This window comes from Cupressus sempervirens, chromosome 10 (genome assembly GCF_028749045.1).
Source record: "Cupressus sempervirens isolate cs-2001-9-10 chromosome 10, ASM2874904v1, whole genome shotgun sequence".
In the NCBI taxonomy this organism is placed as follows: domain Eukaryota; kingdom Viridiplantae; phylum Streptophyta; class Pinopsida; order Cupressales; family Cupressaceae; genus Cupressus; species Cupressus sempervirens.
In genome coordinates, this window is record NC_143127.1 from 164,683,687 (window position 1) to 164,708,137 (window position 24,451).

At 36.2% G+C, this 24,451-nt stretch overlaps 1 protein-coding gene and 1 long non-coding RNA gene across 7 annotated transcripts in view; both read right to left on the reverse strand.

Annotated features, from left to right (window-relative positions):
- Positions 1-6,972: 6,972 nt before the first annotated feature.
- Positions 6,973-8,552, reverse strand: LOC149533115 (uncharacterized). Its single transcript, XR_016357340.1, has 2 exons — positions 7,873-8,552; positions 6,973-7,719 (listed from the first exon to the last, which is right to left on the reverse strand). It is a non-coding gene; the product is annotated as an uncharacterized LOC149533115 (long non-coding RNA).
- Positions 8,553-10,710: 2,158 nt separating this feature from the next.
- Positions 10,711-24,451, reverse strand: part of LOC149533116 (BTB/POZ domain-containing protein At4g08455-like) — a 95,315-nt gene continuing 81,574 nt past the window's right edge. For all 6 annotated transcript variants that reach the window (XM_089807548.1, XM_089807545.1, XM_089807547.1 and 3 more), the window contains exon 3: positions 10,711-11,364. In XM_089807548.1, the coding sequence (XP_089663674.1) occupies positions 10,891-11,364 (474 nt within the window). In that variant the 3' untranslated portion in view covers positions 10,711-10,890. The remainder of the gene's footprint in view (positions 11,365-24,451) is intronic.

The window sequence follows — 24,451 nt, forward strand, 5'->3', positions numbered from 1 at the left end:
CTCTGTCTTTGTTTAGAACTAAAAATCCTCCAAAAAGTTCAAGAATTTGGAACTTCATGTTGAAATGTTGCCCATTAATAGCTAATAACTTAACTTGGAATATCAGTTTAGGGCATGATGTTTTATTTTGGGAAGATTCATGGCATGGGCTCCCTTATTTGAACAAATGATACATTCTAAGTTTGCTAGTCCTATATTACCTCTAGAGGCCCATCAAAATTTAACTTTGACAATCCTGCAAGAAGAGGTTTCCATTTACATTCTTTCCTAGCGACCTTGTTAGGTTTTGTGTATATTATTGGTGGATTAATTAATTTATACCGATTTATTTGCATCCCAATCTAAAAAGGAACCTTCCTCCTTATACAAGTTTCTGAAATTACCGATAGCTACTTCAATAATACAAGCCTCCAATTTATTAAAAAAGATGTTAGATCCATCTTTTCATTACAAAAAATTCTCCTATCCTTTCTTTCCATAATTCCATTAGGAGTATAGAAGGGGATATTTTTCATAAATTACTATAAACCTTAGAACAACCATGTTTTAGCCAACTTTAATTTATTTTTAATAGGTTATCAAGGAATGTGGTTTGCCAGTTTAATTTCTTACATAACCAATACCAATAATTCTTAGCAAAGGAACAATCATAAAACAAGTGTTCAGAAGTTTCAATTTTTATTTTTTTTCACAAAGTGGGCATCTAGATGGTCCTTCAAAACCCATCATGATAAACCTATCGACTGTTAGAATTCTCTTTTGAAGAACAAGCCAAAGGAAGATGCTTTTGGAAGACAAGTTAGATCCCAACATAGATTTAGAGAGATGTCAATCTTATCCCATTATTGAGAATTGATTAACTTTTCATACTCTAGTTTGACTTTATAATTACCGTCCTTCAAAGCTTCCCAAATTAATTTATCTTTCATATTTTTATGATTTGCATGTCTACTTTTTAAAAATTATGCACTTTTTCTATGATGAAAGTGGAGTTTCATCTAGGGTTTTCCATTGCCATCCTCTATTTTGGTCACTGTTAATTTTAATTTTATAATCACTCACATACTTACCCCATAGAGTTGAAAGAGTGTTTTCTATATTAGAGAAAGAGAATATATAATTATAATGGTTAATATTATGAATAGACATTCTTGAAGAGACAAGTCTATTCATAACTCTTTCTCCATATAAATATATTGATAGTTGCATTTGAAAAACACATACCAAGAATAATAGCAGTGATATTACATTTGCAGCAATACTTATAAAATCAGCATGTTATTAGAGTCAAGTTGCAAATGTAAGATAAAGTATGAAGAGTTGAGTAAGAGCCTTAAATTGATGATATTGTATTAGTGAGTAGTTCCTTGCAAATACCAAAGGTACAGGAAATAGTTTGATATTTCTTAAATGGCAAGGAGTTCTGTAAATTGGTAAACACTGATGAAGTAGTAGCGTTTGCTGCTGCCCTTGAAGCAATTTTCTTGAATAAGGATGACTTTGACATTGTCTTGGTGGATGTAAGACCTTTTGAGCCTTGCAATCACATTATCAAGTGATAATATAATTTACTTGAAGTATGGTTCAAAGGTTCCATTGCAGAGGTACATAAAAGACACCAATTGTTTGCCAGCGTCCTCCATGCTTGTCCCTAAATGGCGGATTCCATCCAGACACTATGCAAAAGATGTCAACAACTCATTAATGTCTAAGAGTATGTAATATCGAGTGGTGAATTACATGTAAAATGTGGAATCGTCATTGAGGAATGTCGACTGGTCATAGAGTGATGATTGCATGCTCTTGTTGCTTGCACCAAAATCCATAAGCTTTAGAATGGGTGATCGATATTCTATATAGCTTGACGGTGGTCAATTTTTTTGCCAATCAAGACCACTTCAATATTTGTGAAGCAAATATCACCCATACCATAACTGTGAAGGAGGAAATGTGCGGGTTATATTATCCATCAAAGACACATTATCTACATACTCATCAAGAAATGCCAGACCCGCAGTTGGTGTGGTACAGTGGTCATAGAGAAAGGTCAAACTATGTTGGGCAAGGTGTTAATGGTCCATATACTATGGAATTAAGGAGAACAAGATGTGTGTGTGGCTAATGAAATAAAATATCTGCTACAATCTCTGAAAGAAATATCATTTGAGGAGAGGGTTCTGATGTTACTACCTTTGCCTAAGGAGGAAGAGATGATGCAGTCTTACAACTCATCTAATATCTTCCCTGAAAACCCAATTTCGAGGTGGTCAAAATATGGTATTCATCTGCCATGCCGATGGGACAAGGACAATTAAATAAGAAGTCATCCATATGTTTGAACACAAAGATCTTATTACAATAAGTATATAAGGAAAAAGAGGGAGATTGAGATTCAAAGGGAGCTTGTCATTTCATTAGAGGCAACCTTGAAACAGAGGAAGCAGATAGAGGACATGATTCAGTCAACCTTCAACGATCTTAGCTATATTGATTTAGAGGGAGTAAACCATGTTCAAATGGATTTTCCAGCGATCAATAATTTGTAGCAGTCACGAGGGTTGTGATTCATGAATATACCTCGTGGCTATGCAATTTTAATAGGCCTACCCTATATGTACATCATGAGAAAGTGACGACTTTCAAATGATGTCACTTCTATATGCAGAAGTTACTATAAAGTGACGATCTTACAATAACTTGTATCATGAGATCTAGATTTGAGTAAATGGTGAATGTCTTACATCTCAACATTCTGGGAGACCATTACTCAAAGAGTAGTTGGTGAATATCATTTGATATTCTGGGAGGTCAATACTCTTGATGTCAGATGTGATATCAAAACTTTTTTTCTTTTTTTTTGAGTACTTGGTGAATATCTTTGATATTATGAGAGGCCAATACTCTTAATATCAAATGTGATATCAAACCTTATTTGAGTACTTGGTGAATATCATTGATATTCTGGGAGGCCAATACTCTTGCTATCAAATGTGATATCAAATCTTATTTGAGTACTTGGTGAATATCATATGTTGATATTCTAGAAGACCAATATTCATGATATTGAATGCAATACCAATGGTGTAATATATGTCTTGTGTCTATCCTCCCTAGCTAAGAGGGAGTGTTAATGTTTTGCAGCTTCGTTTTGATAAACTCTAGTGAAAATATATATATAATTTTTTTTTTATTTTTTTTTTATTTATATATTAGAGAAAGAGAATATAAAATTATAATAGTTAATATTATGAATAGACATTCCTAAAGAGACAAGTCTATTCATAACTCTTTCTCCATGTAAATATATTGATAGTTGCATTTGAAAAACACATACGAAGAATAACAATAGTGCTTTTACATTTGCCGTGATACTAATAAAATCATCAATATCGTTATGTGACATCAATTTAGGAGATATATATTTGTACTTGTATTGTATTATGACTCGACTCATTATTACTATTATCCTTGTGATATGTATAATGGAAGATGTGCTATTGTATATGCCATGATGCATTATTATATCTTATGGATTGTACCTTTACTTATATGGATATGATAAATGCATCCTGATCCCTTCTATGTCATGTGTATGCATTAATAACCCTCTTGATATGTATTCATTTAATTACAACTAATTAAAGAATTAGGAATATTTCAATTGGGTTATTAAATGAACTTGGGATATATCATGTGATTTTGTTATGATGGATCGTAGTAGTTTAGTAACTATGTCTAGGAACCCTTTAGATAGTTAATCGAGATGTGTAAATTGGTATCATGTTTCATCACATGTTAACATTGACATTTAGACTTATGTTGTACTTTTTTCCACATTTTTGATGTTGAATGTTCATTGCATAATATATGTTTAACATTTAAGAAAACAAAATATTGCATCAACGATGCAAAGTTAGGTTGATTTCTCATGCATTCCCTGGTGAGGCATTACATCATCAACTTGTGAATTCATCATTTGTGGAAGAATCAAAAGCTACGACAGCCAAATGTTCATCACTGGCATCCTTCCACCAAGTGACAACACTAGGAGAGAACAATCATTTGTCAAGTGACGAGTAGAGAAACATCAATGACATCAAAATGGAAGGCCCTCTTAATCCACCGTTTGAGTCTATGGCTAATCCATCGGCTTATCCCCCACCATGAGAACTACATCTTTAAGTAGAGTTGTGGAGTTATCAATGTCAACCAAAATGTATGCAAATGTAGAGGCTCATACGAGTCATAGTCTCATCCACCTTTAGAAAATGACCTATACAGTTGCCAATGGTCTCAAAGCAAGAATTATCTAAAAAATTAAGGGAAAGATTTGGGAGACAAACCCACGTTGGATGCACAATAAGTGGTTCAGTAAGAAGGTTAAATGAGATTGTACAAGGATTGGCTGAGAGAGTCTCCCAAACATAAAACTTCTTAGCACCAAATATCGTTCTTGCAAAGAAGTAAACAAAGTAATAAAAAGAACCACTTGCATAAGGGAAAAACTCAATGTTAACAAGGATAACAAGTCTCCAAGAGTCTGTCTCTCGACAATAAAGATCTAGAAAAGAAGGCTAGAAACCAACGAATCTACAAACTAGCCTACATATTTGTTAAAAATCCACATTTTCCACCGCATCATAGTTATACACCACCAGAAGGGATGTCTTGGTAAAGGCAAGATGTCAATTTCTCTTTTGAAGGACCAACAACAAATTTGACAACATGAAAAAATCTCTCCACTAGTACTAGGTCTCTAAGACGAGTGTCCAATGAGCACCACTCCAACAAGAACCCTTCCACCAGCATGTAAGGAACAACAATAAAAACACCCATAACTAGATGCAGGACACCCAATAGACCCGAGGAAAGGAATTGGGGCGAGAGCAAACCCCCAACCTAGACAAGGTTGAAGCATCAATGACTTACCTAGAACCAACCACAACTCAGCTCTATGACTTTAGGGTAACCAAACAACCCAAGGGTTAACTTATCTCTTTATCCCAGGCCAAATGGAAACTTTGACCTTTCCTCGAGTATGAGGTGTCCATAAAATAAAATATTAATTTCTAACATTTACATCATAAACCCATTAATCCATCAACATATATTTAAAACATATTTCAAATAGCAACATCACTGCTCTAATTATGCAATTCAAACAGTTAAATTAAGAGTTCATGGAGGTATGTAACATTTTCTATCTCACATCTCTTGGTTAGCAAGCCACAAAATACCAAAAACCAATGAAATGATTATCATATCCAGAACTGCAGATTTGGTTTTTCATTAAACAGACCTCAAAATACTAATATCTGAGATATTTAGGTATTTTTAACAAACTGCTTTGATCTTTTAGTTACGGAACCACATCCACAGGCACAAGATCAGGGTTACCATATGCATGCACTTGACCATTGATGGAGGACATCTGAGTTTCTTTAATGCAATGGACTTTAACATGAGAGTGGGTTGTGTTGGTTATGAGCAAAAATGGGAACTAAGGTCATTTTCATAATGTTGCCATTGAGGAACTAATCCTAATAGTCTCTCCTTGTAATCAATATCTTTGCAGTGGTATTATACCAGTAATGCCTAACAAATAATAATTCCAATACTGAAAGAGGGATTAAATGGCTTCAACAATCCCATTATGTACTTTGATATCACAAGGCAACATGCTCAATCCCCGAAACATATATTCACCTTATGTCATTGTTAATATTTAGATGGATATCACTCTTATAATCTTTTAGCATTATACCACTGTTGAGATTTAGATGGATATCACCCTTTCATAAAAATGGACAAAATCACCTAATCTTTTCAAACTCAACACTCAGCAGCTTCCATTCTTACTAACCCTCTGCTCCATGATGGCTTAACGTTGCTCATTTATGAGCACATTAAAGTCCATTCTATGGAGAAATTTCATGAGGTGAAAGGCATGGACGATGTCGCAGAGGGATCCCAGGGTCTCTCTAAAACTTAGGACAGTGAAGGGTTGCACTCGGAGGGCGAGGAGGTGGTGCCTAAAAGCAAGGGAAAGGATAAGGGTTCTGCCCTCAAGACCCCTGTGAAAGCATCTCTGAAGACCCGAAAGAAGAATATAAGTGCCCTTCCTAGCAAGAAGCAGACTAAGAAAATAGTGGAGTCAGACAAGGACTATTTGAGGAGGAGGATGGCCACAGCAAGAAAAAGCAAGGGAAGGCAGTGGATAAGAAGAGGATAATGTCGGCCTGGAAGCATGGTAGGACCTTTGTGTCCAAAAAACAAGCCAAAGTTGTTATCTTGTCTGATGAGTATGAGGATCATTGTTACTGTCACTGAGGATCAAGGTGTTGCCGCAAATAGCAAGGATGGGATTGGGAGGAGGACCAGAGCCAGCATGAGGAAAATGACAGCAAGGGCCTCTTCGGACATCAATCAGATCAAGGAAGCTGCAGAGAAGATGGGCCAGCTGGAGAAGCAGGCAGCGGAGCTGATAAAGAAAATGGGGTAAGTCACATATGGTGTCCTTTCTCTGATTTTTAAGTGTTTTCTGTTTGTGGTCAGTGGTCGGTGTGCTGTCCTTTTGTAGCTGGCCTTTGTTCAGTTGTTGGCTCTATTCTTTTTCGCTCAGTTTTGTCTACTGGGCTTGATGTTATATCTTTGAATCTAAATGTACAAGGTTTCAGGGGCCTTTCAAAACCTGTTTTCTTAATAGAAAACACTCAGCAGCTTTCCAGATTAAAAAGATTAAAAAATTCTTCATGCTGGAGCATCCTCTTATTAAAGTTAATGGCATAAAAGAATTTCAAAATTCAAAGAATTTCAATATGTAGCAAGGTCATGTAACAGCTATGTTTTAAATTCAAGTGTAGCACACTAATGTGCATCACAAGAATCTCATCACATTAAAGGCAGCCCAAAACCTCACCCAACATCTACCAAGAAAACAAAAAATACATAGTGACAGAAAGAAGACAAATCTGCAATGAGGATGTCAGTCACCATTCTTATTAATTCTTCATAATTACCTCAGAATAAGGACGGGATTTTGTCATCATTCATCCTCTTCAAGATAAATCGCAAAAATACACAAAATGCACAGGCTGAAAACATGGGCTTGGGATATTCATTTCCATGCAGTGCAATGGTTTATAGGTTTCTTGTAGAGTAACCATAAATTACAAAAGTTTCTCTGTAGCTAATGTTGTTATCACATCTATATTCCAAGAAATTGTGGTATGCTGCAAGACATTTGTGAATGGCTGGCCCAGTTTTAAACCCCACCCCACAATGCAACAAGCATGACTCATGCTTCCAAATTTAAGGAATGCGATCGAAGCTGACCCTCAAAGTCTTAAAAGACAGCTCATGAACTCTACCAAGATCTTCTATGCAAAGATAACAAAGATAAATGAGTCAAAGACTGTAGAAAAAACATCCTTTCATTTTCTGTAAAATTTTGCAAATAAATTTTCCATGCACAGATCTTGACTGTCTATGCTGTGATGATATATATCTCTGGTAGGTTTTTGCTGATACACACCTGAATTTGTTGGTCATGTTCCTGAAGATATAAGCCTCACCACTTTAGGAAATGCAGAATGCTTTCAGTTTTGAACTCCCACCCCACACTGCAACAAGCATGACTCATGCTTCCAAATTTAAGGAGTGTGATCAAAGCTGACCCTCAAAGTCTTAAAGACAGCACATGAACTCTACCAAGATCCTCTACGCAAAGATAACAAAGATAAATGAGTTAAAGAATGTAGAAAAAACATCCTTTCATTTTCTGTAAATTTGCAAATGAATTTTCCATGCACAGATCTTGACTGTCTATGCTGTGATGATATATATCTCTGCTAGGTTTTTGCTGATACACACCTGAATTTGTTGGTGATGTTCCTGAAGCTATAAGCCTCGCCACTTTAGGAAATGCAGAAAGCTTTTGTTCACTTTGTCATTTCTTCTATGCAAGCTGCTTCTATCCAGAGATTCCACTTAAAGTTTCTCTGGTGATTAATATTGTGCCTGCCTTGTGGAGGATGTAACATGTAAACAAAAAATAACTTGCTGGAGGACTTGGTTATTGACCCAAATGCTGACTGTGGTTTATGGAACACCAATAATTGTATGTGTAACATAGTTACACCATCTTGGGGGACGGGGAGACGGCGGAACAGGGGGACAAGTTTCCAGGACGAAGGGACAAAGGTGCCTTAATTTGGAGACGGTGGGGGGACGGCGGGGGTACAGTGGTGGGGGATAGGAGGGGTGCGTGTATAGATACATATGATACATTAAATTGCTAGTTATCAAAAGATGTATTGCAATATAAGATGTAAAGATATTAAAGAGTAAATACTTGAACATTGGATGGAATTGGAACATTGAACATTAAACATAAATAGTTGAATCAACAAATAGTCAACATCGGGACGTCCCTCATCCTCAGCGGAGGTGGCGGAATCTGGTGGCGCTGCTGGGGACGGGGGGACGGAGTCCCCAAGTCCCTAGTGCGTCCAAAAGTCTCTGGGACGTGGGACAAAAGGTGGGGGGGGGGGGGGGGGATGCATCTCCGTGTTACTATGATGTGTAAAGTAACGGGAACTTAAGGCACTCAAATTGACATATTGACAGCACAGAATAAAAATAAGCTTATTTCAAACAGCATTTTTCTTCCAAAGTTTAATTCTAACAGTAGTTATCCTCCAAAGCATTATTAAAGGTATATAGAGACAATTCCAAGTTCTAAGAATTTGAATCAACATTTAAAAACTGACTCAATTCTTCAATTATGAGTTTCCGTGGCAGTGCCTGTTCAAACTTTTGCCCTTTCTTTCAGGATTGAGAACACAATGCCTTCCATTTACAATGAGCAGTAAGATAATCAACCCAGAGTCTTGTAAGAACAAGATATAATAAAATGACATAATATAGACTCTTTTCCAAACACGAGAATCAAATTTTCATGGCCATATCACAGAAAGCACTATTTTCAGATAATACATCGGTTCTTCAGAAACCTAGTACTTTATGTCAGACCAATCTGAGTGCAACTGGACCCAATTAAAGCAATTATTTGTACTGAGTAGAATGGTTGAAAGACCAAAAAGAAATCCTACAAAACTCACAAAGAATGTGCCTTGAATGGAAATGTAGCAGTCTACAGCAATCAAAGGTCCAAAACCATTTTCCAGTTAATTAATTGAAATTGGATTTTAAATATAATCATTCTCTAGTATCACCTTTGCTTTCTCCTTGGATGAGACGCATAATTTAAACAGGGAAATAGGGACCATTAGCCTCTCAGCTCTGATGCATTAAACATCTGATGACATAACCAATAGGGAAATCTAAATAGAATTTGAGATAGAGCATGGCAATCCAGTTGAATATTGCCAATTATGCCCATAAATGTAAAGTTGGAGTTTGAACCATTGCATAAAGCCAGCTAGACTGTGTTTTGTAAGCTACAACCATCTCAAACAAGAGCATGATCCATCAACTCAACTTGCAAACTTCTGGGATATAATGAAGCACCTAGACAGAACCTTAATATTGAAACTCACAATATATGATTGGGCATGTCAGAAGAGAGATGAAAATCATTCCATCCTTGTGATTTAGCTAAGATACCGATGCATGGCATTTTGGCCAGGATGTGGATGCAGATGCGCGGGGATGTGCGGATGTGTTTGGAAGAGGCAGGAGGTGGGCAGGAAGCGTGGCTTCTGCCTGTGGAAGCTTGCGGGATGCTTGGGAAAGCATCCACAGAGAATCCGCGGAGCATCCGGGCGAATCCGCAGAGCATCCTGACTGTAAACTCTCCTTTGCGAATATGGCTGACTGGATCCCCTATTTTGTTCCTCCTAATCCCTTTCTTCTGATGTTGTGCTTCTCCATCAGAATCTTCCCCCTCCCTCAAATGGGAGACTAGAACACTTGGTTACTGGTCTGAAGCTTACTGTTTTGAAATGTAGTCAATATACACTGCCAAACTGACTAGAACACTTGGGGAGACTTAATCAGTTTTTTGCAGTATTATAATGTCATGAAGATGAACTGTTTCAGTCATTGACACTGGCAATATACTTAGTTATACAAATGTAGCTGAAAACAATTAGATTTATTGAATGTTACACCAAATTAGTCAAACAAGGCTTATTCAAAAACTTACCTATACTTACGCCTTCAAATTTTCTCACAAACTCTCATCATTCTAGAAGCCAAGTATAAGTGTACCATGTGTTTTGTTGTTTTCCTTCTATACTGCGTCGCTATTGAAAAATATTAGCTCATACAAAATAATTTCGATTAAGTCTTTGATTATTTCCCATGTTATGTCTCCATCATTTTAGGACTGCCACAGCAAGCAATAATATTCAAAAACTAAATTTGCATACATAAACTATAGTGTGTGTATATATATATATATGGACGCACCCAAACACATCCAAAATCCCCCCAAAAAAAATCCGCACATCAGCACTCCACACCCACATCAGCATCAGAACCAGGATCGGTAACTTAGCAATTTAGTAAAACTGAATTTGCATCTTAGATGAACAATAATGCATCAAAATCATATACTCACACAGTACAATGTGAACATTATACCTGCAGCCCTGTAAAAAAATTCAGGAGGATTTATTAACCTTAGCTCTTCATGCACAGGAAATATAACTAAATTACGATCACATTTACTAGGATACTCCAGAGTTGTTAAATGACTCAGAAAATGATATTAATATGGTACATGACATAAAATAGACCACAGAAGTAATGAAGTGCTAAACATGAATAAGCAGAGAATTCATTGCCTGGAGATACAATTGATAATTCCAAGGCTCTGAAGCTTTTAGTCACAATTCAGTTAGCAATAGTTTGCCACCAATACATTTAATATCTCACAGATGAGTTTGAAGATTCCTTCCCTGCAGTATTCACTTGTTTAGATAGATATTCCTCGTAGATTTCAACAACGAGTCTTGGGTCCTTGTCAACCAAGAGATGGTACTCCTCTCTTGTTGTCAAAGTATGCATATTCTCAATGATTAATGAAAGTGCAGTCTCACGTAGATGCTTGGCATTATGCTGATGGGCAAAGGCAAAAGTCATGATGGCATTGTCCTTGTTCACCTTGGACATTAGGAATTTCTCAGATACAGTTTTAAGATGCTTGACCTGATATTTTTCTGCTAGCACTAACAAGTCAAAGGCCATATGTTCATCTGGAAAAGTCTCGGCTGTGTACAGGTAGTGTACAAAAGCCCTAAGTACTTCATAGCTGAAATCAGTAATCTTGATGGTGCCACTCCTGCTCTCCTCCATTTCATTCTCCAGCATTGCTTTGAAAACAGGAGACTTGCTGATCTATCATTAGAATGAAAACAAAATAAGTCACTGAATGCTTCAAACTATAGACAGCACAATACATACATGTTGTAGGCTTACGAATCTATGACAACATTGCTCAAACATCTAAATGAAAAAAATAAGAGGCCCAATTTAGTTTATAAAAACATCAGTACTCTCATAAAAATAGGCTTCACGCCAGATGGTTCCCTACAGCTAATAAAAGCATCAGTACTCCCATAAAATAGGCTTCGCGCCAGATGGTTCCCTACCGCTAATAAAGCAGGCTGTTTATAAGCTTGACTATGCATATAACCTTCGCACACTCACACTAGTTTATTGTGAATACAAACCTTTTCATGCCCTGCGAAACTAACCCTAAATCGTAACAAAATACTTTGGAAATGTCTAAACAGCAAAGTAAAATGCATGTCTTACCCAAGGGGGCAGTTTTTTTTTTCTGTAATTGTCTTTATATGACATGTTTTAGTTTTCTATTTAACCATGGGTAAAAAGTTTGTAGTATGTGAGACATATCATTGTGGAAGTTTTCATTAAAACCAATGACATTATGCCTTCTTTAATTCTACTCAAAATCTATCATTCAAAGCACTCAATTTTGAACTAAACGCAAGAAGCCCTCTATTATTTAATAAAACTTATGGTGTTTGAAAAGTCTTCAAATCAGATCAATATAAAGGGAGCTTGTCTTTCTGTTTGACATATAAATGCCAGCTAATTTTATTATATAAGACGCTAGTTTAATCTATTAATATAATCCAAACTTTTATGGGCACAAATATAGATACAGAAGAACATGGTATTGCTTACGGATATGGCCATTTTTGGAGACCTCCAATATGGCGACAGCTGGATATGATATTAATGAAAAACACATTCACATATATTTAATAAAAATTATAAGTTATTATAGGATATTTTTATTACTTCAAAAGCAATATAAACACAGAATTGTTACATAAATAATTACTAGGTTACTGATGCTCCTCCTAGAACACAGGATGCAGGTGCAAGTTCCTGCAGATGTTCATGCGGGCCCAGGTGCCTTGTGGGATGTTCATCTGGAAGCCCAAGGTGAGCTTCTGGCAGGCACCCAGACGCATCTGACAGAATCCACATGCCCAGAAAACAAAAATTAACTTTTTTTCCCTCTTAAAGCACATATAAACATGTGCTAATAAACATATTTTATTCTTCTCATTTCATCTCATTTTGTTTGCAGCTAGCCTCTCTTCTCATTTGATCTCCATTTTGGCATTTTGAAGGCCAGATAATTTTTTTGAAGATCATTCATGGGGCAAGAGATAGCTTCCACAAAAGAGTTTTAAGCATCTAAGGTAAGCATTTGATCCCATTCTTGAGTCTTTTAATGAGTTTTTTAAAGTTTGTAGAGAAATTTCTCAATTTAAAAAATATATATTAAGAAATAAGAAACAAGTTTAGCTTTCAATTTTAGTAGTTTTGTATTATTTTTTTTGCACTTGTATGCTTGATGTTCATAGTTTTTTCTAATTTAAGTTTATTTAAGTTCTTACTATAGTAAGAAATTAGATTGTATTCTGCAAGAATGGCCGCCACTTGTTGTCGGTAAAATTATAAAACAGCCGACGGGTAGATTAGCATTAGTCGGTAATTGTTATGTAGCCAACGGACCCCTTCGGGAAGTCTATGTACACCATCTGAAATCATTGTAATCATCATTGGAAGCACTATGTAATCTCTTCGGCATATATGCAAATAATAAAAAAAGTATTGTTGTGTTAAATGGTCTTGTCTATTGTCTGTATGCATAAGTAAACCATTTACCCCATGCGGTAAACATTTGGCACCATTGCCCATGGACCTGGAACGAAGGCAGAAGAATGAAGACTAATGCTGAATCAACTGAACAAAAATAAGAATAAGCTAAAGGAAAAAAATGAAGTACGCACCGCACAAGAATTTTTTTTGGGACAAATAGGCCGAGCGCAGACGGAGATTTCAGCAAATTGCCGACGAACACTAAAGCACCGAGGAATTGTTGGAAGAGACTCGACAACGGTTGAATTTGGTGGAAGAAACAAAGGAGGAATTTCTTAACCTGTATATGCCAAGGGAAGAGAATCTAGATGGAAGGGAATTGACTTGCACGGCTCAAAGTGCCGAAGCAGCACAAGCATGGAGTGAACTCTTCGTCCACAATACACTTCCAACTTTGTTTGAGGAAAACCTTTTTTCGCCAAGTAAAGCAGTTGTTGGAAATAAGACAATTGTTCGAAACAACACGAGTGTTTAGAACAGCGTGGGTGTGCAGAACAACGCGGGTGTGCGGAACAGCGCAGGTGTGCAGAACAGCGCAAGTACACAAGTACCTCCAACTCGAATAGTAATGGCTAGACCAAAGGAAAAATTGCCAAAGTTTGATGGTGATGGAACGGTCGATCCAATCCGACACTGTAAGACATGCGAAACAATTTGGACGGCGAATGACATAACCGACACAGATGAATGGGTCCGGCAATTTCCAGCAACCTTGAGAGGTGTAGCAATTGATTGGTTTGCCGACGTCGATCCCCAGAAATTAACTTCCTAGGCAGCAATTAAAAAAGAGTTTATCACCGAGTTTCAATTGCTGTGAGACAACAAATAGATCGTAGCAAAAATATACACCACAAAGCAAGGGAAAAATGAAACAGTCTATGTCTATGCCAAAAAACTAAAAGAATTAATAAATAAAATGGAAAGTAAGCCAACAGATGGGCTGATAAAGCGATGGTTCATTGAAGGACTACACTCGGAGTTAAGGAAGAAAATGAAGATTGTGTCACCATCATCACACACCGAAGCGTACAATTGAGCGATGGACTTAGAGAGTGAATAGAAAACGAAAAAGAAGAAGAAAAGTAGCTCATCCGACTCAGATGACTCGTCTTCAAAAGGAGATAGCAGTGGTGACGAAAAAGACAATAAGAAAGTTTGAGCTCTCCAGAAGGATATGATCAGAATGATGAAGGCATTTAAGAATATGCAGAAAGAGACGAAGGGAAATGAGCTATGGTGTACAGAATGTAAGACAAAAGGTCACACGAAGGGATCTTGCCCGAAAAACCAATTCTGTGATATTTGCGAAATTATGGGACATTCCACAAAGGAATGCCCCTTCAATATGAAAACAAGAGGGCATCAACAAGTGCTCCTAACACAGGAGGCTTCTACATCAAGAGGGAGCGGAAACACAAGCAATGATCGTGCCACTTCGGGTGGGTACAGAAATAATAGAAGAGGGCAAAACAATAATATCAACAATTATAATGGGGGCCACAGCTGAATTCAGTACGATGAAAACAGCCGCCCGATGGTTCAATGTCGAGCATGCAGTTTGTGGGGCCACTTTGCACGAAGCTGTACATCAGCAAATACACCAAAGTTGTTATGGCGATGGTGCGGTCCTAGAGATCATGAAGATGCCAAGTGCCCGAAATTAGGAGTGAATTTGATCAGCATCGGCACGAACGACTTTTATTTTTGGGGGGGATGATGTTGTTGGTAAAATTATAAAACAACCAACGCGTAGATTAGCATTAGTCGGTAATTGTTATGTAGCCGACGGACCCCTTCGGGAAGGTTCTTCAGGAAGTATATGTACACCATCCGAGATCATTGTAATCATCATTGGAAGCACTATGTAATCTCTTTGGCATATATGCGAATAATAAAAGGAGTATTGTTGTGTTACATGTTCTTATCTATTGTCTGTATGCATTAGTAAACCATTTACCCCATACAGTAAACACTGCCAGCAGTCGAAGTTCAGTGGGAGGGCAAGAAGCAGAAAGTTTCAAAATTGATGTAGGATCTCCTTTATGGAGACATGCCACAAGAATGTCACAAGTTTCAAGAGGTGACTCATATCTTTGAAAGTGAGATTATGTCAAAGTAACAAACGCAAACCATTCAATAGCTGATATTCCCAAGTCAAACTTCATTTTATGGGCCCTTTTGGCCATAAAATGGCAATGTGCAAAGGCACATATGAGAAGGGGATATATAAAGGACAAATAGCTTCATATGTAAAAGAACAAGAAGCTGCTGATAAATTGGTTGAAAATCAAAACAAAGTTTTTATCAACCTCCATCCGAAAAGAAACAATACATTTTCCAACTGAACCAATTGTATCTTCTAGACATCCATTCTTGCAAGTACTTGTACCCAAGAGGAGGAGAAAGAAGTAGAAATTGCATCCTGCATAAGAGGTCCATTGGACACTGTGTTTAAAATGGAGGCAAGAGAGCTTGTTGATCAAGCCATTGCACACTGCCTCTATGCCAATGGTCTTCCTTTCAACTTGATGAGATCACCATATTAGAAGGAAATGGCGGCAACCATCAATAAAGCACCGACTAATTACACAAGTCCTAAGAATGAAAAGGTGTGTACCATTCTATTCCAAAAAGAGAAGACTTCTATAAAGAGAGTTATTCAACCAATTAAATATTCTTGGAAACCTAGTGTTTCTATTGTTTTTGATGGATGGAAAGATACAAAAAAAAGGCCATTGATTAATGTGATTGCAATGTTCCCTAAGGGGCAATATTTTTCAAGGTAGTTGAATTCATTTCCAGAATTCTCATTAAGGCTATTGAGATGGTGGGTAGTGAGAATGTGGTCTAGATGATTATAGACAATGCAGGTGCTTTGGTTAAGGGCTTTTATGACCATATTTTTTGGACATCATGCACCGTACACCTCAACTCATGCAACAAATTGGCACTCAAATACATTGGGTGAAGCAAATATACTAAGGGGGAGGAGATACAAATATTTGTGATGAACCATCACACATCACAATCAATATTCAGAGCATTCTCCAAAATGGAGTTGTTGAAGGTAAATTGTAATTACTAAATTTAATTTATTTATTTAGTTTGAATAAATTTTATGTCATGTTTAATTAACGAATTGTATAGAACTTTGCTTGATATTTGGACAAATTGTTATTAGCTTGCTTAGGTTGTTGAGATATGCTTTGCATCTCATACTATTGTTACGAGATGATTTGTCAAGGTGCAAGGGGCACTGAGCCAAATGATTATTTATAACCAGTGGGGTATATGGAAGGCTTCAAATTCAAAGAGGGCACAAAAGGTGAATGCATTGGTCTTGGATGATAGTTAGCGGGCTCATGTGCAATTTGTATTAGATTTTACCAAGCCCGTGATGACTATGCTATGCTTTGCTGATATAGATCAACCTTGTTTTGGGTAAATGTATGATGGTATGGACACAATGATTGAAAAGGTAAAATTGTAACAACCAACTTTAGTTGAATTATTTTTTCTTAACTTCAATGATCAACTTAATCAACCATTCATCTTCTATTTAATTTAGAAGTGGCGAATTTTAATCCCCTCCATTCACTATGGTGGCAACAACTCAATTTCCCATTTTAAGCCGTCTTATGATGGCATTTAACTTCCATATCTAGAATCGTCCTAGACCTAAACCTAAGCCTTTGAGGGATCACTCCTAATGACCCTACTTATGTATCCTCTCATGGGAAGTCGAAGGCTTCGTAGTTTGCACATGGAGGGAACTTACTCTCTCCTCTTGACAAGATCTATGATCGCTTTAATAATGTCTATTAATTAAGAGGTCCCTTGAACTTGAGTCAATCCCAAAAAAGATATCGATTTTTCCATTATTAGTTGATAATTCCATACCCATCATCATCACTAATTGGTATACCAATTCCATGCATACGCATGAGATTCGTGTCAAAATATCACATAGCAATTATCTCGAGCATGCCTCCCTCACACAAGGACTAGCTCATACACATCATAAGCACACAAGATGACTAGCTTTCCATACATCACATATATAGAAAGTAGCTCCAACATACATCACAATAACAATAGTGCTCAACTCATAGTTGAACATAAGACAATAGTTATGGGTTGATATAAGCATAATGAACTGCATGGTAATTGTCTTATATAAGCATCACAAAGAATATGATGATTGGGTCATAATCAATGGCTAACCATCCCTCATCCATAGTGCATCCTAGAAAAAAAAGGCATATTGGTGTATTGTACTCTACACCTTGGGTCCCATTCCTTTCCTGGGGTTTTGCACTAGCATATACTTGGTAAGAGAACTTGGTGCATCTTATACACCAAGGGTCTATCCTCAACCCAATAGGGTGAAGTATACCATTTCACAGCAAACTATGTGCAAAGTTATACCATGAGACCACTCCGATTATCACCCACCTATTCCTCATTATAATTTCTCTTCCCTGCAGTCCATCACATAAGTAAGCAATGAGGACATCCATTGCCAACATGATATTGGCCCCTGGACCCACATGATCCTAATGTAATCAGTCCAATTCCCTCGATCAACACGGGTATCCTTCGCCTGCATACAACTACAGGTAACCATCCACTACCTAGGGGGTACGACTAACAATCAATCAACATAGTATGCTCCTTGACTACTGTCAATCTCAAACGGATAAGCTTATCTCAAGCAGGTCATAGGATTATCATTCAGTGATCATCTCGAACAGACAAACTAGTCTACATGCTAGAGGAATACTTACCTCTACCTATGCCCTCATAGGGTCCTAACTCCATCCATATTTGTAAAAGTCAGCGCCTGTACTTGGCTTAGCATTATAAATGGAATAAAAGTTCTTAATTTAGAACAAGTAGATAATAATTGAATGATCTACAAGGTCATACACAAATTCTTACAAGATTGGGCTTAAATATCTCAAACACATAACTATTATATCAAAACAATGCATTAGGGCCTCGACACAACACATGACATTAAGTAGATATTGAATATAAAGTACTCATCCCAAATCATTTCCTTTATATTTTTATTCAAGCACATTATGCATTAAATATTTATTGGGTTTCTCATCCCTTATATAACCATTACTACTTGTTCCAATCTCAACTGTAGACTACAATAGAGGAAAGGTTAATCAAAGATTAACCCCGATCCCTAGAGTTATCCCCGCCTAAACTCTCCCCTACGGACTTGAGATCACAAGGGTATCCTTCACTCAAGTGTTGCCTATGTTCCCACTTCCAAATGAGTCAAAGTTACATGTAGTTCTCCTCACTAGGCTTCTCAAAGGACCTACAGACAAGTTACCAAAACCAAAGGCTCATTAATATTTTCCATCATAGTTAATGGTGATTAGCAACAAATAGGAAATCCCAATCACAATTTAACAAATTGTACTATCACACTTACTTTAAAGATATCGAGGTCTTGAACCAATTTCACCCTTTTATTATTCATAAGCCAACTTGATCATCCCAAAGTTGCTTTACAAACATAGGGTTAAGATTATTACTCCGTATTACATTACCTCAATTTACATAAGCACATTGGAAACACTTCCATTCAGAATTCACATAATAGATTCCATATGATGTTCTTATACTTAAGCAGACAATGGATATCGTGTAGTCATATAGAATTCTTTACTTCCGTGCTCAAATGTCATTCTATAATTAAATGGCATGTCTTACTATTAAATTAGGACAAGAGAGTAAATCCATCTTAACATTTGCTCAATATAGTGCTCCATAAATATTTTCAATATCACACGTATATAAAATATCATAATTCCTACATCTTAAGTTTATTCTTAGCAATGATTCTTGCACAACCATACAATCATACTATCATCCAATGCATCGCATGATAACTCTCCTATCAGATTATTGTAATTGGGAGGTCTATAAACATCATGTGGTCATAATATTTCTATAAAGTAAGGCCACTAGGAACACCCCAACAAGGCTTTAGTTGGGTGCCACTTCAATATAGTTCAATGATTCATAAGATATATGACATCATCCTAATAAACATATACAAATTCCTTTGGATCCTCAAAGACATGTTAAGAATTATTAATGTTTGAGCCACAACCGAGATAAGTGAGAACGCCACGATTGTATCTTCATGTATTAATGGTAAAGATATTTTTAACATTCTAGTTTCGTCTTCCTTACATAACTCATTTCCCTTATAATAGCTTAGCCTTTTCATCTAGATAAGATTTAGCACTTGTCACCTATAAATAAATGCTTCTCGTAATTATGGATATCAACATGGTAGAATATCCACCTTGTTATAGGATTCTTTCATCTGATTATTGGATATATAGAACCCGTATTTAAAACTTGTCCACTAACTTATACTTGGATGCATTATATACAATTTCATCTCATATAACATTGTCATCTTATTAACTGTTGTCTTCAAGATGACTACATCATGCATATTATACTGCACTATCTGTCTATAAGGAGGCTGACATTACTAATGATAAATTTGCTTTTAAGTATAATTATGGTGAACACTATGCTCGGTATGAAACACTTAATTGTTAAATTGCCGAATGAGGATATATTTGTGATAATAATAATATTATTACCTTACGATTTATAACCTCATGAATTCAATTACTAGGACAAGTCAATATTCATCATAACTAATGATCATGTCCTATTAGAAAAAGTTTAAGGAACAATAATTGCAAAGTTAACTATCCATAAATCATTATTTTTCTGTTAAACAATTGTTGACGGCTAATCATGCCTAGTTGAAATTAATATATATTGCCTCTATTTATCCAAAGGTAATAAAAAAGAAAGCTTTGTCATATCACTCGCTTTTTCATAAAAATTATTATGAGAAGAAATAAAAGGATAAACACAATCACACCATGGAGGAGTAATTCTCACTAATTTTGATTAGACTCTTTGTAGGTTTAACTAGTTTAACTTTTTATCTTGTTATACTAGAATTTCAACTTCAAAGTTCAATGGATGAAATGAGAATTCTTTTGAATGCACCATTTAAACATTCAAATAAAATATCTTCAAACAAATGGAAGAAGTGCCTAATCAAACCAAATGAATTTGAGAGAATCTTGGGAAGGGAAACTATTTGAAATCTACTAAATTTGTTGAAACGACATTAAAAAACTCTCCTTATTCTCCGACTCAGCGCACTGCTCTGCTAACTTCAATCCAACTACATCTACTTAAAAAACTTAAAAAACAATGGCCAGGCCATACTTGGCTGCCATGGCTTCCTTTGCGGCTACTACTGACCTTTCATCTCAAAGAATGCAATGACTACAGATTTACAGATTATAGATTTGATGAAAAGACTTAGAAACTTTCGAAGAAATGCAATTGCTAGGCGTAAAGCCAAAATTCACAACCTTTTCCACCATCCTCCCTGTTTGTGTTAAAATAGAAGCTTTGAAACAGGGGCATGGAAGGCTGGTCATCCATTCCATCTCAGCGTAGTGTAGTTGATAAGAGTACAAAGACTGTCCTTCCTATTTGCAATCTGTATCTCTAAATACAAAATGGATTATCATATGAATCTTCCAATACATTTTTATGAAAAAAAGCATTCAGATTATTAACAAAGATCATTATTGTCTGCAAATACTACAATGGCATTAACACTTATCATTTGCTGATATTCAATATGTACTTCTGCTCTTGATTCAGATCTGATTTCTTATTTTCTTATTGGCTTGTTCTTGACCATTCCATCCACCTTCAAATGAGGCTTCAACTCCTTTTATACCCCACAAGTTGGGAAAGGTCACATCTCTATAACTTTGAACAGATACCCCTCTTCTTGTGCACCTGCTGCCTTTTTACTAACACCCACTGCCCCTTGCTAAAGATGATAATCAACAATCAAGGAAAGCATCGATCCCAAAGCAATAATTAATATGTTTTCAAGGGAGATGTCAACCCCTTATTTATTGTTCTTTGCTTCTTTCTTATGTGGCAATTTGTTGTGTTATATTTTTATCATCTTCTCTTACGGTGGGGAGGCATGACAGTCCACCCTTCCAAAGATTGCTTGGTCTCAAGAAATTTTAAATAGGGATGACCAAAAGATCTTGGTTCCTTACCAACCGGTGTCTTCCATAGGCAAATGATTCCATTTAACCAAATACTCGGGAATAGTTTTTTAATCGGAATTTCTACTCACATATTGATAATGGTTTCGGGTTCCAAAATCAATTTGCCTTCATCATTAAGCAAGGGTATTTCCAAACATGGTGTGATATGTCATCCTAGCACCTTTTTAATGCAAGACATGTGGAAGACATTATGAATTATGCTACTCGCCAATGATTCCAAACTCGTAAGCATCCACGCCAATCCTCCTTATAATCTTGTAAGGCCCATAGAGTCTCGGTTTCAATTTTCCATCCAACTTACTTTAATTGATGATTGCTTATAGGGTTGCAATCTTAGGAAGACTAAGTCCCCAACTTTGAGTGTCCTTTCAATTCGTTGATCAACAAATATCTCTTGTTGATTTTGTGCTTGGTGCAACTTATCTTTAATTGTGTTCATAATGTCTACATTTTGTTGGACTAAGTCTCCAGCTCCTGGCACCCAACTTTAGGTGAAATTAATCTCCAGATGAGGTTGCCTCATACACATACAAGGCTTTGAAAGGACTCATTCATGTTGACATATGATGGGTGGTGTTATAAGAATATTCCAAAAGGTGTAACCATTTGATCCATGCATTTTGTTATTTGGTGACGTAGTTTCTTAGATATCCCTCCAACCATTTATTGACAAATTAACTTTGTCCATCAATTTGTCGGTGGTAACTTGTACTAGGTGTGCTAGGGGTTAGTTTAATCCCCCACTCATTTGAAAACCTCATGCCAAAACAAACTAAGGAATCTATTATCTTTACCATTGACAGTATTTTTGGGTAAACCATGCAATTTTAAAAATTCTTTCAAAAACGCAATGACCACTTGAGTGACTATAATAAATGATTATTGCAAGGAAATGTGGACACTTAGCCAAATGGTCCACCACACCATATAATCTAATTCCTTGTACCATTAGAAATCCTCAAACAAAGTTCATTGAAAATAAATCCTATTTCTAATTGGTGAGAGTAGAAGCAATATTGTGAAAACTATATGTTCTTTGCTCCTCTAACATGCCACGCACTCTCTAATGTGTTTTAGGATGTCTCCTTTGAGACCTTTCTTAGAGAATCTCTTTCTCATTTTTTTGGAAGTTTTGTATTACACTTGGTGTCCTACCAAAGGGGTGGCATGATAAGCTTCAATAATTTTCCCTTCATCTTTGACCCCAAAGTGACATTTTTTTTTCTTGCAACTTTCATATTGTAGCTTTCCTCCTAATATATCATTTAATAGTGTGCCCTCGCCATACTCTACAATTATGAAACATTCCCATTCGATGGAGATATCCATCATGGAGCATAGGGATCTTCATGATAAGGCATTGGTTCCAAAAATTATTGTTCCCTTTCATATAATCGATGTCAACATCATAGACTTGTAATTAGCTCATTCATTTTTGTTGTATGCCATTTAGATCCTTTTGGTTTTAGAATAATCTCAAGCTAGTATGATTAGTTTTTATAAATAAGCCTCTGACAAACAAGGTATTGTCTAAATTTTGCTAAGGCATGCATGATTGCTAGCATTTCCTTGTCATAGATGGAATAGTTATTTTTGGTTTCTTTTAGTTGTCTACTCTCAAAAGCTATAGGATGTCTGTTTTGCATTAGTAGTGCTCCAACACCTTCTCCAGGAGGATCACATTCAAACTCAAAAGTAATAAGAAGTCCAAAATGCCAAAATTGGGCAAGAGCTCATTATTTTATTAATCTTTTCAAAGGCTTGTCGGGCCTCTATACTCCATGACAGTGCACCTTTCTCAATTAAGTTTTTTAGTGGGGTGGTTAACTTCAAGAAGCCTTTGACAGATTTTTTGTGGTAGTTGTAGAGTCCCAAAATCCCCTTAGGTTTGTTAATGTCCTTGTTGTCAACCAATCCTTTATGGCTTCAATAGTATCTTTATCCATGGTAACTCCTTGGGCACTAATTTTGTGTCCTACTCCTCCAATCCAAATTTATAATTCGATATCTTGGCGAATAATGGCTATTGTTCAAGTATCCCCAATATTTCATCTAGGTATCTTAAGTGTTCTCCCCAAGTTCTGTTATAATTTAGAATGTCATCAAAGAATACCAAGAGAGAGAAATTACTTGTTTGCTAAAAGGGTGGTTTGTACACGATTGAAAAGTAGCACAAGCATTGGTTAGTCCAAAAGGCAAGATAAGGACCTCAAAGTGCCCAAAATGACATCTAAAAGTTATTGGTGAGCATTCTTCATCCACACCCTAATTCAGTGGTAATATCCTAAACAAAAGTCAATTTTTTAAAAGTACATCACCCATGAAGTTCATCCACCCTAGTAATTAGTAAACGGTTTTTAATGGTCTTCTTGTTAAGCATCCTATAATCAATGCACACCCTCATGGTACCATCTTTCTATTTTACTAATAGTACAAAGGAAGCTAGGGGGCTAGAGCTAGGCAGAATATGTCCCATTTCCAATTATTCCTTCATGGTTTTCTCAAATTCTTCTTTATGTCTTCTTGGATGTTGATAGTGTGTGGTGATAACAGATTTTGACCCTTCTTCAAGTTCAAAATGTGTTTGAAACCCGTTTTTTGTGGAAGTACTAGAGAAATGTCACCAAAAACCTTTTTATGTTTGTTTGGAATAGATTGGATTTCTACATGTATAGGTTTTCCTTTGATTGAAGACTTGTCAAGCATCATACATTGGACAGCCCATTATACTTGACCATGCTTAAAAGGCTCTCTTTGTACTTTTGGATGATACTATTACTCTTGGCATCTCAACTACTAAACCTTGTAAGATCACCTCTTTGTCATTGCAATGAAAACAAGGCTACATCTTTTGCAAGTCTCAATAATATCTCCCTAAGAAGTGCAACCATCAAATGTAATGTTGCTTTGGTATTTGCCCATTTTCACCACATAGAAGTTCTTTTTTATTAGATGTCTTCACCATTGAAGTAATATTGTAATATTTTTTGTAATTATCATGTGAGTAATCTTTGTTTTAAGTTACTCAATTGGTTTTTAGTAACTTTTTACTCAATAAGTTGTTTAATTTAGTAACTTTCTAATCAGTCTTTATTTCTTGATAGTTTTTGTTATGC